The 12,353-nt window shown below is 50.8% G+C and overlaps 1 protein-coding gene across 1 annotated transcript; it reads left to right on the top strand.

The window, feature by feature from the left end:
* Positions 1–6,840: 6,840 nt before the first annotated feature.
* LOC112676853 (ral guanine nucleotide dissociation stimulator-like) lies at positions 6,841–10,964 on the top strand. The gene is made up of 5 exons (XM_025474671.2): positions 6,841–7,056; positions 8,317–8,510; positions 9,091–9,150; positions 10,058–10,251; positions 10,472–10,964. The coding sequence occupies exons 1-5, from the start codon at positions 6,919–6,921 to the stop codon at positions 10,810–10,812; spliced, it is 927 nt and encodes a 308-aa protein (XP_025330456.1). The 5' UTR covers positions 6,841–6,918; the 3' UTR covers positions 10,813–10,964.
* Positions 10,965–12,353: the final 1,389 nt, after the last annotated feature.

Below are 12,353 nucleotides of genomic sequence, written 5' to 3'. Positions count from 1 at the left end.
ATTCTTCCCAAGAAGACCTACAAATGGCCAACAGGCACATGGGATTACTCAACATCACACATCATCAGGGAAATACAAACCAAAATCATGATGCAATCCCTTCTCACACCTGTCAGAATGTCTAAAATTAACAACACAGAAAACAACAGATGTTGGCAAGGTTACTGAGAAAGGGGAACCCTCTCATACTCTTGGGGGAATGCAAAGCTGTGCAACCACTCTGGAAAACACTATGGAGGTTCCTCAAGAAGTCAAAATTAAACTACCCTATGTGTGATCCAGCAACAGCACTATTAAGTATTTACCCAGAGGATACAAGAATATTCTCTGAAGGGGCACATGCACCCTAATATTTACAGCAGCATTATCAACATTAAACAAACTATGAAAAGAGCCCAAATGTCCATGGACTGATGAACAGGCAAATAAGATGTCGTACATAGACAGATAGACAGATAGAAAGACAGACAATGGAATATTAGTCATCAAAAGATGATATTCTCTTTTGCAATGATATGGAAGGACCTAGAGTGTATTCTATATGTTAAGCAAAGTCAGTCATTCAGAGAAAATACCAGATGATTTCAATCATATGTGGAATTAAAAAAAAAAAAACGAATATAGGGGAAGGAAGGAAAAGAGTGGGAGGTATACTATAAGAGATTCTTTAGTACAGAGAACAACAGGCTTGCTGGAGGGAAGGAGGGCATGGGATTGGCGTGGTGATTGGCAGTGAGGAGGGCACTTGTGATGAGCACAGGGTGTTATAGGTAAGTGATGAATCACTAAACACTAGTCTTGAACCAATATTACAGTATATGTTAACTAACTAGAATTTAAGTAAAAACTTGAAAAAAATAAGGAAAGAAGACTCATGGAATGGTAAAGCTTGCAGGGACCATGGTAGTCCAGTAGCAAGCACCTTGTGCATTAAAAGATGAGGAAGGGGCGCCTGGATGGCACAGTCAGTTATGTGACCAACTGTTGGTTTCAGCTTGGATCCTGATCTCGGGGTCATGAGGTCGAGTCCCACATCGGGCTCCGTGCTCAATCTGGAGCGTGTTCTCCCTCTCTCTCTAACTCCCACTTGTGCTCTCTCTCCCTCTCTCTGATTTATATATAATATAAATCTTAAAAAAAAAATAAGATGAGAGAAATAAATCACATTTTCAGACACAGTGCAGACCCTGGAGCTACAAAGCCTCACCTATACCACATACACTACCCTGCTTGCCTCATCTTTCCTCAATCTCCCTTTTCTGCTCTCTCTTCCTCCTTTTTCTTTCCTAGACACCATATGCTTAGTGAGGCCAGCAGGACCAAGAGCTAAAAATGTCCTGGGTGTGGCCCTTCATAAAGGCTTTCATCAAACGCACTTACCTTGAAGTTGAAGCCATGTTGAGCCAGGAACAGAGACTTGTCTATATGTGCTGAGTCAAAGAACCTGTAAGATAGCAAAAGTCGATTTTTAAAAATTGTATGCTGGGCCGCCCGGGTGGCTCAGTGGTTTGGCGACTGCCTTCGGCCTAGGGTGTGATCCTGGAGACCCAGGATCGAGTCCCACGTCAGGCTTCTGCGTGGAGCCTGCTTCTCCCTCTGCCTGTGTCTGTGCCTCTCTCTCCCTCTGTGTCTCTCTCATGAATAAATAAAAAAAAAATCTTTAAAAAATAAAAAATAAAATAAAATATGTATTCTTTCATTGTAAAGGGCCTTAACTATCAATCTCACTTTAAAAAAAATTGTATGCTAATTAGCAAGGGATAGGACCTTCTCCACCATTTAAGTGAAAACAACAACAACAACAACAACACATTTTTAGCTTAAAGTTCACCAGCAGTAAGCAGAGGATGGATTGAATACACACACAGCAGAGGGGGTCTAGTCAACTGGCCAATCAGAGGGAAAAAAAACGAGCCCTCCACCTCCTGCTGAAACATATTATAGGTCAAAGGTTTTCACCATCAAAACTACTGGCATGTGGGCCGGATGAGCCTTTGTTGGGGGGCTGTCCTGTGAATTACGGGATTTTAACAGCTTTCCAGAACTCCACCCACTAGATGCCAGTAAAACACGGATCCCCTACCTGTGAAACCAAACATGTTTCCAGACATTGCCATACGTCCCATGGGGGACAAAATTGCAGCTGGTTGACAACTATTATTCTATATCAAGACTACCAATAGATCCTACTGTAAAAAGGAAATACTGTCTACTAGTGCTGCCCAATATGGTATGTGGTTATTACATGTCTGATATATATGGCGAGTGTGCTTGAGAAAGTGAATCTTTAATTTTATATAATTTTAATTAATTTTAATGTAAATTGTCACATGTGCCTGGCCAGTGACCACCGTATTAGTGAAGTCCCAGATGTATAAAGAACCAATTATGAAACAACGTTCTCTTAACAACCAACAGGTCAAAGAAGAAAACATTTTTCATAGAATAACTTAAGGGGGAAATTAAAAAGCATCTTGAGGCCATCTGGGTGGTTCAGTTGGTTAAGCCTTTAACTCCTGATTTGGCTCAGATCATGATCTCAGGATCTTGAGATCGAGCCCTGTGCTGGGTTCTGCAGTGAGTGTGGAGCCTGCTTAAGATTCTCCCTCTCCTTTCCCCCTGCCCCCACCCACTCCTGGGTTCTCTTTCTTACATAAATACATAGTATCTTGAAACAAATGAAACAAGGAAACCCAATATACCAAAACATTTAGGCTGCAGCAAAAGATTTCTAGGAGAGCTTAATGCTATAAACACATACAGAAAAAAAAAATATATATATATATATATATATATATAAATATCTCAAGGAACTCTAGAAAGAATAGATGAATGGATAAATAAGACGTGGTACATATGCGATGGAGTATTATACAGTTATACAAAAGAATGAAATCTCGTCATTTGGAATGACCTACATGGAGCAAAAGAGTAATACTAAGTGAAATAAGTGAGTCAGAGAAACACAAATACCATATGATTTCATTCCTAAGTGTAATATAAGAAACAAAAAAAGAATGTGCAAAGGGGGGCACCTAGGTGGTTCAGATGGTAAAAGCCTTTGAGTGTTGTTTATTTTTTTCACTTCGCGAGACTTAATACTCTTTCATGAAAAGAACTCTTACTAAACTAGGAGTAAAAGTAAACCAACTAAACATAATAAAGACCAAATATGAAAAAAAAAAACATCCCAACTAATGTGCAAAATAGCAAAAGACTCAAACTTTTCCTCTAAAAATAGGATCAAAATGAAGTTCTTTACTCTGGCCTTTCCATCAAATATAGTACTAGAAAACTTAGCCAGAGCAATTAGGCAAGTAAAAGAAACAAAAAACATCCAAACTGGAAAGGAAGAAGAATAATCATATTTGCATATACCATAATCTTATACGTAGAAATCGTAAGGATTAAAAAAGTTAGAAGCAGTAAACAAATTCAACAAGGTTGCAGAAATGAAAACCAACACACCAAGAAGCAGTTGCATCTCTATATATTAATAATGAACAATTTGAAGTGGAACTCAAGAACACAACTCCATTTACCACAACACTGAAAAAAGTAAGATATTCAGGAATAAGACTAATGAAAGAAGTGAAAGAATCATACACTGAAAATGAGAAAACATATGTAAGAGTAATGTTTAAAAAAAAAACCAAAAATAGATATCTTGCATTCATAAGTTGATAGACTTAATATTTTTTTAAAAGATGTTATTTATTTATTCATGAGAGACACACGGAGAGCGAGGCAGAGACACAGGCAGAGAGAGAAGCAGGCCCCGTGCAGGGAGCCTGATGCAGGACTCGATCCGGGGACTCCAGGATCATGCCCTGAACCAAAGGCAGATGCTTAACCACAGAGCCACCCGGGCATCCCAATGATAGACTTAATATTGCTGAAATGTCAATGCTGCCCAAAGTACTTCACAGGATCAAGGCAATCTCTATCAAAATCCCGATACCATTTTTTTTCCCAGAAATCGAAAAATCCGTCCTAAAATTATTTGGAATCAAGGGAAGCCAAATAGCCCAGATAACTTTGGGAAAAAAGAACAAAGTGGGAGAATTCACATGTCCTCATTTCGATACATTGCCCAGCTAAAGAAGTCAAAATAGCATAGCCCTGGTATAAAGGTAGGTCTACACAGACCAGTGAAGTGTAACAGAACCAGAAAGAAAGCCTCATGTATATGATCGGGTAATCTTCAAAAAGGACGTAAAAACCACTCAATAGGGAAAGGAGAGTCTCTCTAACAAATGCTGTTGAAAACACTGAGTATCTACATGCAAAACAATAAAGTGGGCTCTTGCCTGACATCATGTACAAAGACTTAACTCAAAATGTATCAAAGAACTAAACGTAAAAGTTAAAATTATAAAATGCTTGCAAGGAAACATAGGGAAAAGATTCACAATATTAGATCTGCCAATGATTTCTTTCTTTTTTTCAACAGGCTCCATACCCAGGGTGGAGCCTATTATGGGGCCTGAACTCACAACCCTGAGATCAAGACCTGAGCTGACATTGAGTCATATGCTTACTGACTGAGCCACCCAGGATCCACGGACCTGGCAGTGATTTCCTGACTACGATACCAAAGCACCAGCAAACAAGTAAACATAGACAAATGGGGTCTATAAAACTTCAAATGCACCAAAGGATACAATCTAGAGAGTGAAGAGACAATGAATAGAATGGGAAAAATATGTGCAAACCATGTATTTGACAATAAGTTAATACACAAAAAACTCCTACGAACTTCATCACAAGGCAACAAGTAGCCCAATGGAAGAAAGGACGAAGAGCCTGTACAGACATTCCTTGAAAGAAGATGTATAAATGGCCAATGAACCTATGAAATGATGCTCCACATCACTAACCATCAAAAAAGGCAAATCACAACCACGATGAGGGTCACCTCACACCCATTAGGATGACCACTATTAAAAAATAAAATGTTGGCAAGGATATGGAGAAATCAGGACACTTGTGCATTGCTGATAGGAATGTAACATGGTGCAACCACTATGTAAACAGTATGAGAGTTCCTCAAAAAAATTAAAAATACAGCTACCATAGAATCCAGCAATCCTACTTCTGGGCTACGTGTAGTCAAAAGAATAGAAAGCAGGGTCGCCAGGAGACCTCCATCCTCATAGAAGCGTTCTTTATCATAGCCAAGGGCTGGGAGCAACTCAGATGTCCATCAAAGGTAAATGGATAAAGAAAATGTGGTGTATACTGATTTTTATTTATTTATGAGAGACACACGGAGAGAGAGGCAGAGACACAGGCAGAGGGAGAAGCAGGCTCCATGCAGGGAGCCCAAGGGGGGACCCGATCTCGGGGCCCCAGGATCAGGCCCTGGGCCGAAGGCAGCGCTAAACCGCTGAGCCACCCGGGCTGCCCTCACTTTCTTAGTAAAGAGAGATTTTACCCCATTACAAACACAGTATGACACAATCCCTTGTACATTTTCATTAGCTTAGTCTAGACCCCCAGGTGACTCAGGGGCTGAGCTGAGCATCCACCATCGGCCCAGGGCCTGATCCTGGGATCCGGGATCGAGTCCCCCATCAGGCTTCCTGCATGGAGCCTGCTTCTCCCTCGGCCTATGTCTCTGCCTCTCTCACTCTCTGTCACTCTCATGAATAAAGAGATAAAAATCTTTAAATAAAAAACAACAACAGAAAATAATTCGCTTAGGCCTTTGCTGGAAGGTGCTGCTTGTTGCCCAACTTAGGTTCCATGGAGTCCGTGAGGCACGATCACCCTTACATTCGAGGCTTGCCGTTTCTTTGTGTCACCAAAGTGCTCCTTCTTCTCTATCCCTCTCTCTGCTTTTCGGTTTGATGAATTATTTTTTCATGATTCTATTTTAATTACTCCATTTTCTCCATTCGAGACTCAGCTTTATTTCTTTTTTTATTTAATGATCTTCAGTGATGTTGCTTCTCCTCTGCTAACTTCCTAGGTCTGCATCTGTGTCTACATTCATATCCGTGTCTCTGTTTCTCTGTCAGTGTACGTGGACACACAACGTGCTTTCAGTTCAGTTGGGGGTCAAGCCGGAGAGTCAGTGCCTCCTGTCTACTTTCAGTTCTGTGGCTGACAGCAGGTTCCCTAGAGCCCAGGTCAGGGCGACCCACTGGGTGCACCGCTGTCCACAGCTCACCCAGTGGGAAGGAGGGAAGGGCCCATAACACACGACAGGCAGGGGTTCAGGATAAGGACGGCCTCACACCTTCTAGGCCGAGACTCTGACACCTTCTGTAGGGTTTGCCTTGGATCCAGGAGCCTAGGATCGTGGGGAGCTATTGCCCATCCCTCCCCCGGTGGGACTGTCATCTTCTGGGCCTCCAGTATGAGAGCACTGGTGCCCACGTGTGTGCACATGGACCTCGTGGGCCTGGGCGCATGTACACACCAAGGAAGAACATGTGGTTGGAGGTATTTCCCGCATGTGACACCCGCCTCCAATGTCATAGATATGATGCCACAGTGGCCTGGGGACGTCTGGAGGAAGCACCCGCTAGGATAATCCCTGTCCCACGGGCAAGATGCAGACCATCCCCGACGGGCACAACGGCTTCTCTGGGGTCAAAACCGGGGAAGAATGGAAAGTTGTGTCTGAACGCAGGCGTGTGTCCAGGCTGGGGCCCTGGCTGCACACAGTCCTTCCCTGGGGCCTGTGGACAGGGGTGCGGGTGTGTCACTGTGTGCACAGGCCATCGCCTGCAGGGACGGGGGAGCCGTCGGCAGCTTCCTCCAGGAGTGGGTCAGGGAGGGGGTCCCAGGAAGTGAGGTCACTCCCGTGACACAGAGCCCAACGGAACTTGGAACCCCCGTGACCAGGCAACCGCATCTAGTGCAGCCCCACCTCAGGCTCACTTGGCTGGAGACATCCGCTCCTGGAAGATGTTCTCCTGCTGCCGGCCCACCTCTGGGGGCTCTGGCTCCCAGGAACCCCAGGGGTGCCGCTTGTTCCAATGCTGTAGGCTTTGGCTCCAGCATAAAAACCAACGCCTCAGGGCGTTTATCAGGAGGCGCCGTCAGGTAAGCCAGAGCAGGCCAGGCCAGGCCCCCTGTGCCAGCCATCCTGGGTGGCCCCATCCCCTCCTCTTCAGCTTCAGGGAAACAGGGATGTGTGGGCAGGTGCATCCAGGCTGGGGGATGTTGCAGGGCGGCAGGTTCCCCGGTGATCCCTTCAGGGTCACCCTGAGGTCAAGGTGGGCAGGGTGCAAACAGGGCTCCTGAGGTCCTCTTACCCGCCGAGTAAGAGTCCCCCCGAGGCCCTGCAGCCGCATCCCTTTGCTCTCCTTGGGGGAGGGGGGTGCCGCCTGCGCTGTGGTGTGTCTGGATGGGGGCCACTGGGGGTGCGGCCCAGCCGAGGCGGCCGGACCGGGCGCTGAGGCCTCCTGCCTGGCTGCCGGGCACTGTCTCCACAGAGCTCCACCCGGGATGGGGGCGCGAGTGGGAGGAAGGGGTGCTCTGCCCCACCGCCTCGAGGAACTGGGAAGTGCCCTGCGCAGCTAACAGAGGCCAGCGCGGGCTCAAATGAGTGCAGGGGCCGGGGCACCCCCGACACCCGGGTCCCCGATGCGGCACGAAGGGCCCCGGGTCCCAGAAGCCAGCCTGCTACTCCCCTGGGCTCCCCCCTACACTCCTGCTCCCACATGAGTCTGCATTCCCCTGCTCCCCACACTTGCCCCAGGGCCCTGCCCCTGCCTGGGCCAGATGCAGAGTCCCTGTGCACAGAGGTGTAGGAATATCAGAGCAGAGCCTTCAGGGGCGGCCTGGTCGCCCAGGGGTTTAGCGCCTGCCTTCCGCCCAGGCCCTGACCCCGCAGGCCCGGGATCGAGTCCCGCCTCGGGCTCTCTGCACCAGGGCTGCTTCTCCCTCTGTCTGTGTGTCTGTCTCTCTCGGTCTCTGTCTCTCTGTGTCTCTTGAGGTCCTTGTACTGATCCAAACTTTTTTGAACATTTATCCTCTAAGATTGTTTCTTTATCGGATAGTTTGTCTTGTTTGTGTAAGAGACAGGCAGAGAGCAGGGAGGGGAGAGGGAGACCCAGGCTCCTGAAGCAGACTGGGCCCCAAGCGCAGGGCCTGCCAGGGCGGGATCCCAGGGTGCTGAGGCCACGACCCGAGCCACAGCCCAGAGTCAGAGGCTAAGTGACTGAGCCACAGGCATCAAGGCCCGGGTTCCTGCCGTGGGCACTCCTGCCCCCCACGGCCCCCGAGAGCTCGGGCTGCGGGCTGCGCTCCCACCCCAGGCCTCCCGGCGGCTCCATGCACGTCCCCTCTGTCCCAACTCAGGGTGCAAGGGCCTCGGCCGGGAAGGCGCCTCCCATCTGCCCGACGAAGCCCAGCCGGACGGAGCTGCTGGAGCAGGAATTCCAACAACTGCTGCCCGCCTTGCTGCGCAGGGATGTCATCTCCGTTTTCATCTTTTTAGACAACTGTCATGGATTTGCCACCACCGACGAGGTGCTGGATCTGCTGTTTACGAAGTGAGCACCTGCGCCTCCGCAGCCCAGGGGTGGGCCACCTGCTGGTGGGGAGGCTGGGAATGGTTCTGAGCTGCCCGGCCTCGGGCCGCTCCCCCGCCTGGAGCAGAGTCACCCAGGGCACAGTGGGGTCCCGGAGGGCAGCCCCGGGGCCTGGCCTGTGGCGGGTCGGCCAGAGGGGCTGTGCCTGTGCTCCGCAGCCGTCCTCCTCCCCCGTGACGGGGCCTGTGCCTCCTCCCCACCGTCACCGGGGTCCTGAGCTGGCCTCTTTTCCCATTGAAAGGGAGGTTGGAGAGTCCATCGGGGGGCTGTGTCCTGGGGCAACCACACAGGGGGACCCCGGGGTCCCCGGGCGCCCAGGCCCACTCAGATATCGGCCGTGGGCCTGGCCGGAGCCTTTCATGCTCAAGCATTCAGGAGGCCCCGGCAGGTGCGGGCGCTTCTCCGGGGGCTGCCCGTGGCCCCCCGCACAGAGCTGACGGCCCCCGGGGCTCCGGCCTAGTCGGGGGTCAGAGGTGACAGCCCCCACGGTGAGAGGTCGCGGCCACAGGATGATTCGTGGGATGCCCCCGCCCTCCCCTAGATATGGGTGCATCGCAGCTGCGTGTGGTGGCGACGACGCGGTCCTGCAGCGCTGGAAACTGTGAGTGACTCCGGCCCCTGCCCGAGGGCCTTCCCTCTCCAGGAGGGCAGCGAGGGGGCTGTGGGCCGGGGGTGCTGGACCCTCACCCCACACATCTGCAATTCCCGTGACGGGGTAAAGGTCTAAGGGCCCTTCAGGAAAGGAGGAAAGGAGAGCCGTGAATAGGGCGTGGGCTTGGTGGGAGAGCACTGGGACCCCTAAGGGAGACTTGCTCCATGCCCGCCCCTCCCAGCCCTCTGTCTGCCCCACACCTGGGACCCAGAGCAGAGGGGGTGGGGAGCATCGCACTCCCCAATCTGGTGGCACCTGGACCCAGTGCACAGCAGGTTGCCACGAGGGCCATTGAGGGCTCACAGACCCGGTGGCCCTGGCCCCGTGGGAGACGGCAGATTAGAGTCAGTGGAAGGACACCCCCCGGGGCCCCTCATGAGGGAGGCAGCGTAGAGCCACAGGGAGGGAAAGTGGAGGTCCCGGGTGGCTCCTGGCAAGGCCTGGCAGGACACAGAGCCCGAGCCCTCCTGGCTTGGACCTTCCCAGAGCGACAGTGTGTGCAGTGAGGGCAATGACAGGCCAGACGCCCCCCGTCCCCGGACGCCTGCCGGTGGATTCAAGGGGCAAGTGGGCAGGGAGCCAGGCTGAGGAGGGAGCCCCGCTTCCCAGCAAAGACCGTGATGGTCACACCGCTGGGCGTGGGCTCCCCCGCACAGAGGCTTCGTGCCAGCCCCTCCTCGGGGAGCAGGCCTGTGGCAGGCAGGACCGCCAGGTGGCAGGTGGACGAGGAGCAGGACTGGCCTCTGACAGCCCCGCACGGGAGGCCGAGGCCCCGGGTCCTGCAGGGCTTCCCCGGGACACCTCGGTGTGAGGGAGCCCTGTCTTCTGACCCCTGTGCCCACCTGTCCCTCCCCAGGGCCATCTGCTGCATCCTGGAGACATGGATGGACTATTATCAGGAGGACTTTTGTCGGCTCCCCCAATCTGCCTCCCTGAAGAAGATTCTGGAATTCATAAGGCAGCGCATGCCAGGCACAGACGTGGAGCTCCGTGCCCGGCGTTACCTGCAACAACTCAGACGCCTCCATGCAGCGGAGCCAGAGGCTGGGGGTGAGGATGCCTGGGGGTGGCCGAGCTGGGGACAGGGTGGGCCCCACGGATCCAGCGTCCGTGCAGCTGGGCCGGGAGCAGGGGTTCGGCTCACACCCCATCCCCACGAGCTGCAGGCTGGGGACACCTCCCAGGGCTCTTTGAGCGGTTGGAAGAGTGTCCTTGATTTGGGAGGGACGTGGAAAGTCCGTCCTGGTGGTGATACTTTGTCTTCTTGCAGCTACAGCTTCGGCCCGAGCAAAAGACCCTGAAGCACTTCCGGAGCCCGCCCCAGCCCCAACTGTGGGGCCTGCTGCCTCGGATGGGCCTGAAGTGCTCGAGGCCGCCCTGGCTGCTGGGGCTGAGGGCTTGGCCCCAGCTGAGGTGCCAGCTGGGGAGGCGAAGCCACTGCAGATAGTGGTCACTGCTCTAGATCACGGCTGCGCCCTGGACGAGCCACGTGCACCTGCGGCCACCCCGGAGGAGGAGCAGGCCCTGGCACCTGCAATCGGGGTCCCCAGAGTGCCAGAGCCGCCAATTGCCTCCGGGACAACTGGCTTCAACCTCTGCGCAGCCCCCTGACCACCTCGGGAGCCCGCCCCAGCTCCCACCGCGGGGCTCGTCATGCCTGCAGCCCAACGGAGGCTTGCCCTTCCCGTGTCATTTCACTGTTTCTATATTTTGACTTTTTCTTTAACCTGTATAATGGCTTATGAGTTTTATTGTAATAAAGTATAAGTTAAGTTCAAACAAAATTCACTCTGATGCTTTTAAATTTAAAGTTTATACATCATGGACCTACACTTTAGTCCATTCACAGTGTCACAGGTCCCAGAGCCCAGGGCACCGGGGGACACAGCCCAGGATCGGGTGCTCCCCCGGGTCAGGCAGAGGCCGGGAGGACACAGGACAGCCAGGTGGCTCCTGCCCCCAGGCGGCCCGAGCTGTACAGATCGGCGGGCCCGCCCCTGGAGCATCCAGGCCCCTGCGCACTGGGAGCTGCGGTAGTCACTGCGGGAGCTGACTGCAGGGCTGGGGAGCTGGCCGCTGGCAGTGGGTTGTTCCTCATTTTGTCACCCAGTGCCTGAGATGTAGCGGGGCCACCAGGTGACAGGGGCCTCATGGGGTCAACAGCTCCCACAGAGTCTGGCACCCAGAATGGTCAGGGCATCCCCCAGGTGCACAGGTGCACACACCTGAGAATCAGCACAGCAGGCCCCTCCCCCAAAAAACAGCTGGAAGGAGAGAGTGGGAGAGCAAGTTCTTGACCCAGCAGTGCTGGAAAGCTCCTGGGGTAGTCGAGGGATTTACAGTATATAGAACCAGAGGGTACCCTGCCTTGTTTTTTTCCTTTTTTCCTTTTTTCTTTTTCTTTTTTTTTTTTCCTCTTCGTTTTGCTTCCATTTTCTAACATAAGTCATTTTTGGCCACTCTGCACTGAGCAAAATGACTAGAAAGAAGAACTCGCCACAAATAAAGAATCAGAAACAGTACTCTCTGCCACAGAGTTACAAAATTTGGACTACAATTTGACGTCAGAAAGCCAATTCAGAAGCACAATTATAAAGCTACTGGTGGCTCTGGAAAAAAAGCATATAGGATTCAAGAGACTTCATGACTGCAGAATTTAGACCTAATCAGGCTGAAATTAAAAATCAATTAAATGAGATGCAATCCAAACTGAAAGTCCTAATGACGAGGGCTTCTGAGGTAGAAAAAAGAGTGAGTGGCTTAGAAGACAAGTTGATGGCAAGGAAGGAAGCTGAGAAAAAAAGAGAAAAACAATGAAAAGATCATGAGAAAAGGTTAAGGGAAATAACCTATTTCGCCAAAAAGGTGGTCCTTGACTTACAATAATTCAACTTATGATTCTTTGACTTTACAATGGTGCAAAGTGATATGCATTCTATAGAAACCATACTTTGAATTTTGAGTTTTGATCTTTTTTGGCTAGCAATATATTGAGCAGTCAGCCACCACTCCCAATCAGCAACACCATCACAAAGGTGAACAAACAATACATTTACAACTGTTCTGTTTTTCACTTTTAGTGTAGTGTTCAATGAACTACATAGATATTCAACATTCTGTTTAAATAATTTAACTGTAGGTTGATGTAAGTA

The sequence above is a fragment of the Canis lupus genome, chromosome 16 (assembly GCF_003254725.2).
Source record: "Canis lupus dingo isolate Sandy chromosome 16, ASM325472v2, whole genome shotgun sequence".
In the NCBI taxonomy this organism is placed as follows: domain Eukaryota; kingdom Metazoa; phylum Chordata; class Mammalia; order Carnivora; family Canidae; genus Canis; species Canis lupus.
This window is presented reverse-complemented; position numbering and strand designations above follow the sequence as displayed.

Excerpts from the sequence above, each read along its gene's own strand:
- LOC112676853 (XM_025474671.2), top strand. The coding sequence starts at position 6,919 with ATGTTCTCCTGCTGCCGGCCCACCTCTGGGGGCTCTGGCTCCCAGGAA. Across the intron at positions 8,511-9,090 it reads CTGGATCTGCTGTTTACGAA|ATATGGGTGCATCGCAGCTG; the intron begins GTGAGCACCTGC and ends GCCCTCCCCTAG. Across the intron at positions 9,151-10,057 it reads GTCCTGCAGCGCTGGAAACT|GGCCATCTGCTGCATCCTGG; the intron begins GTGAGTGACTCC and ends GTCCCTCCCCAG.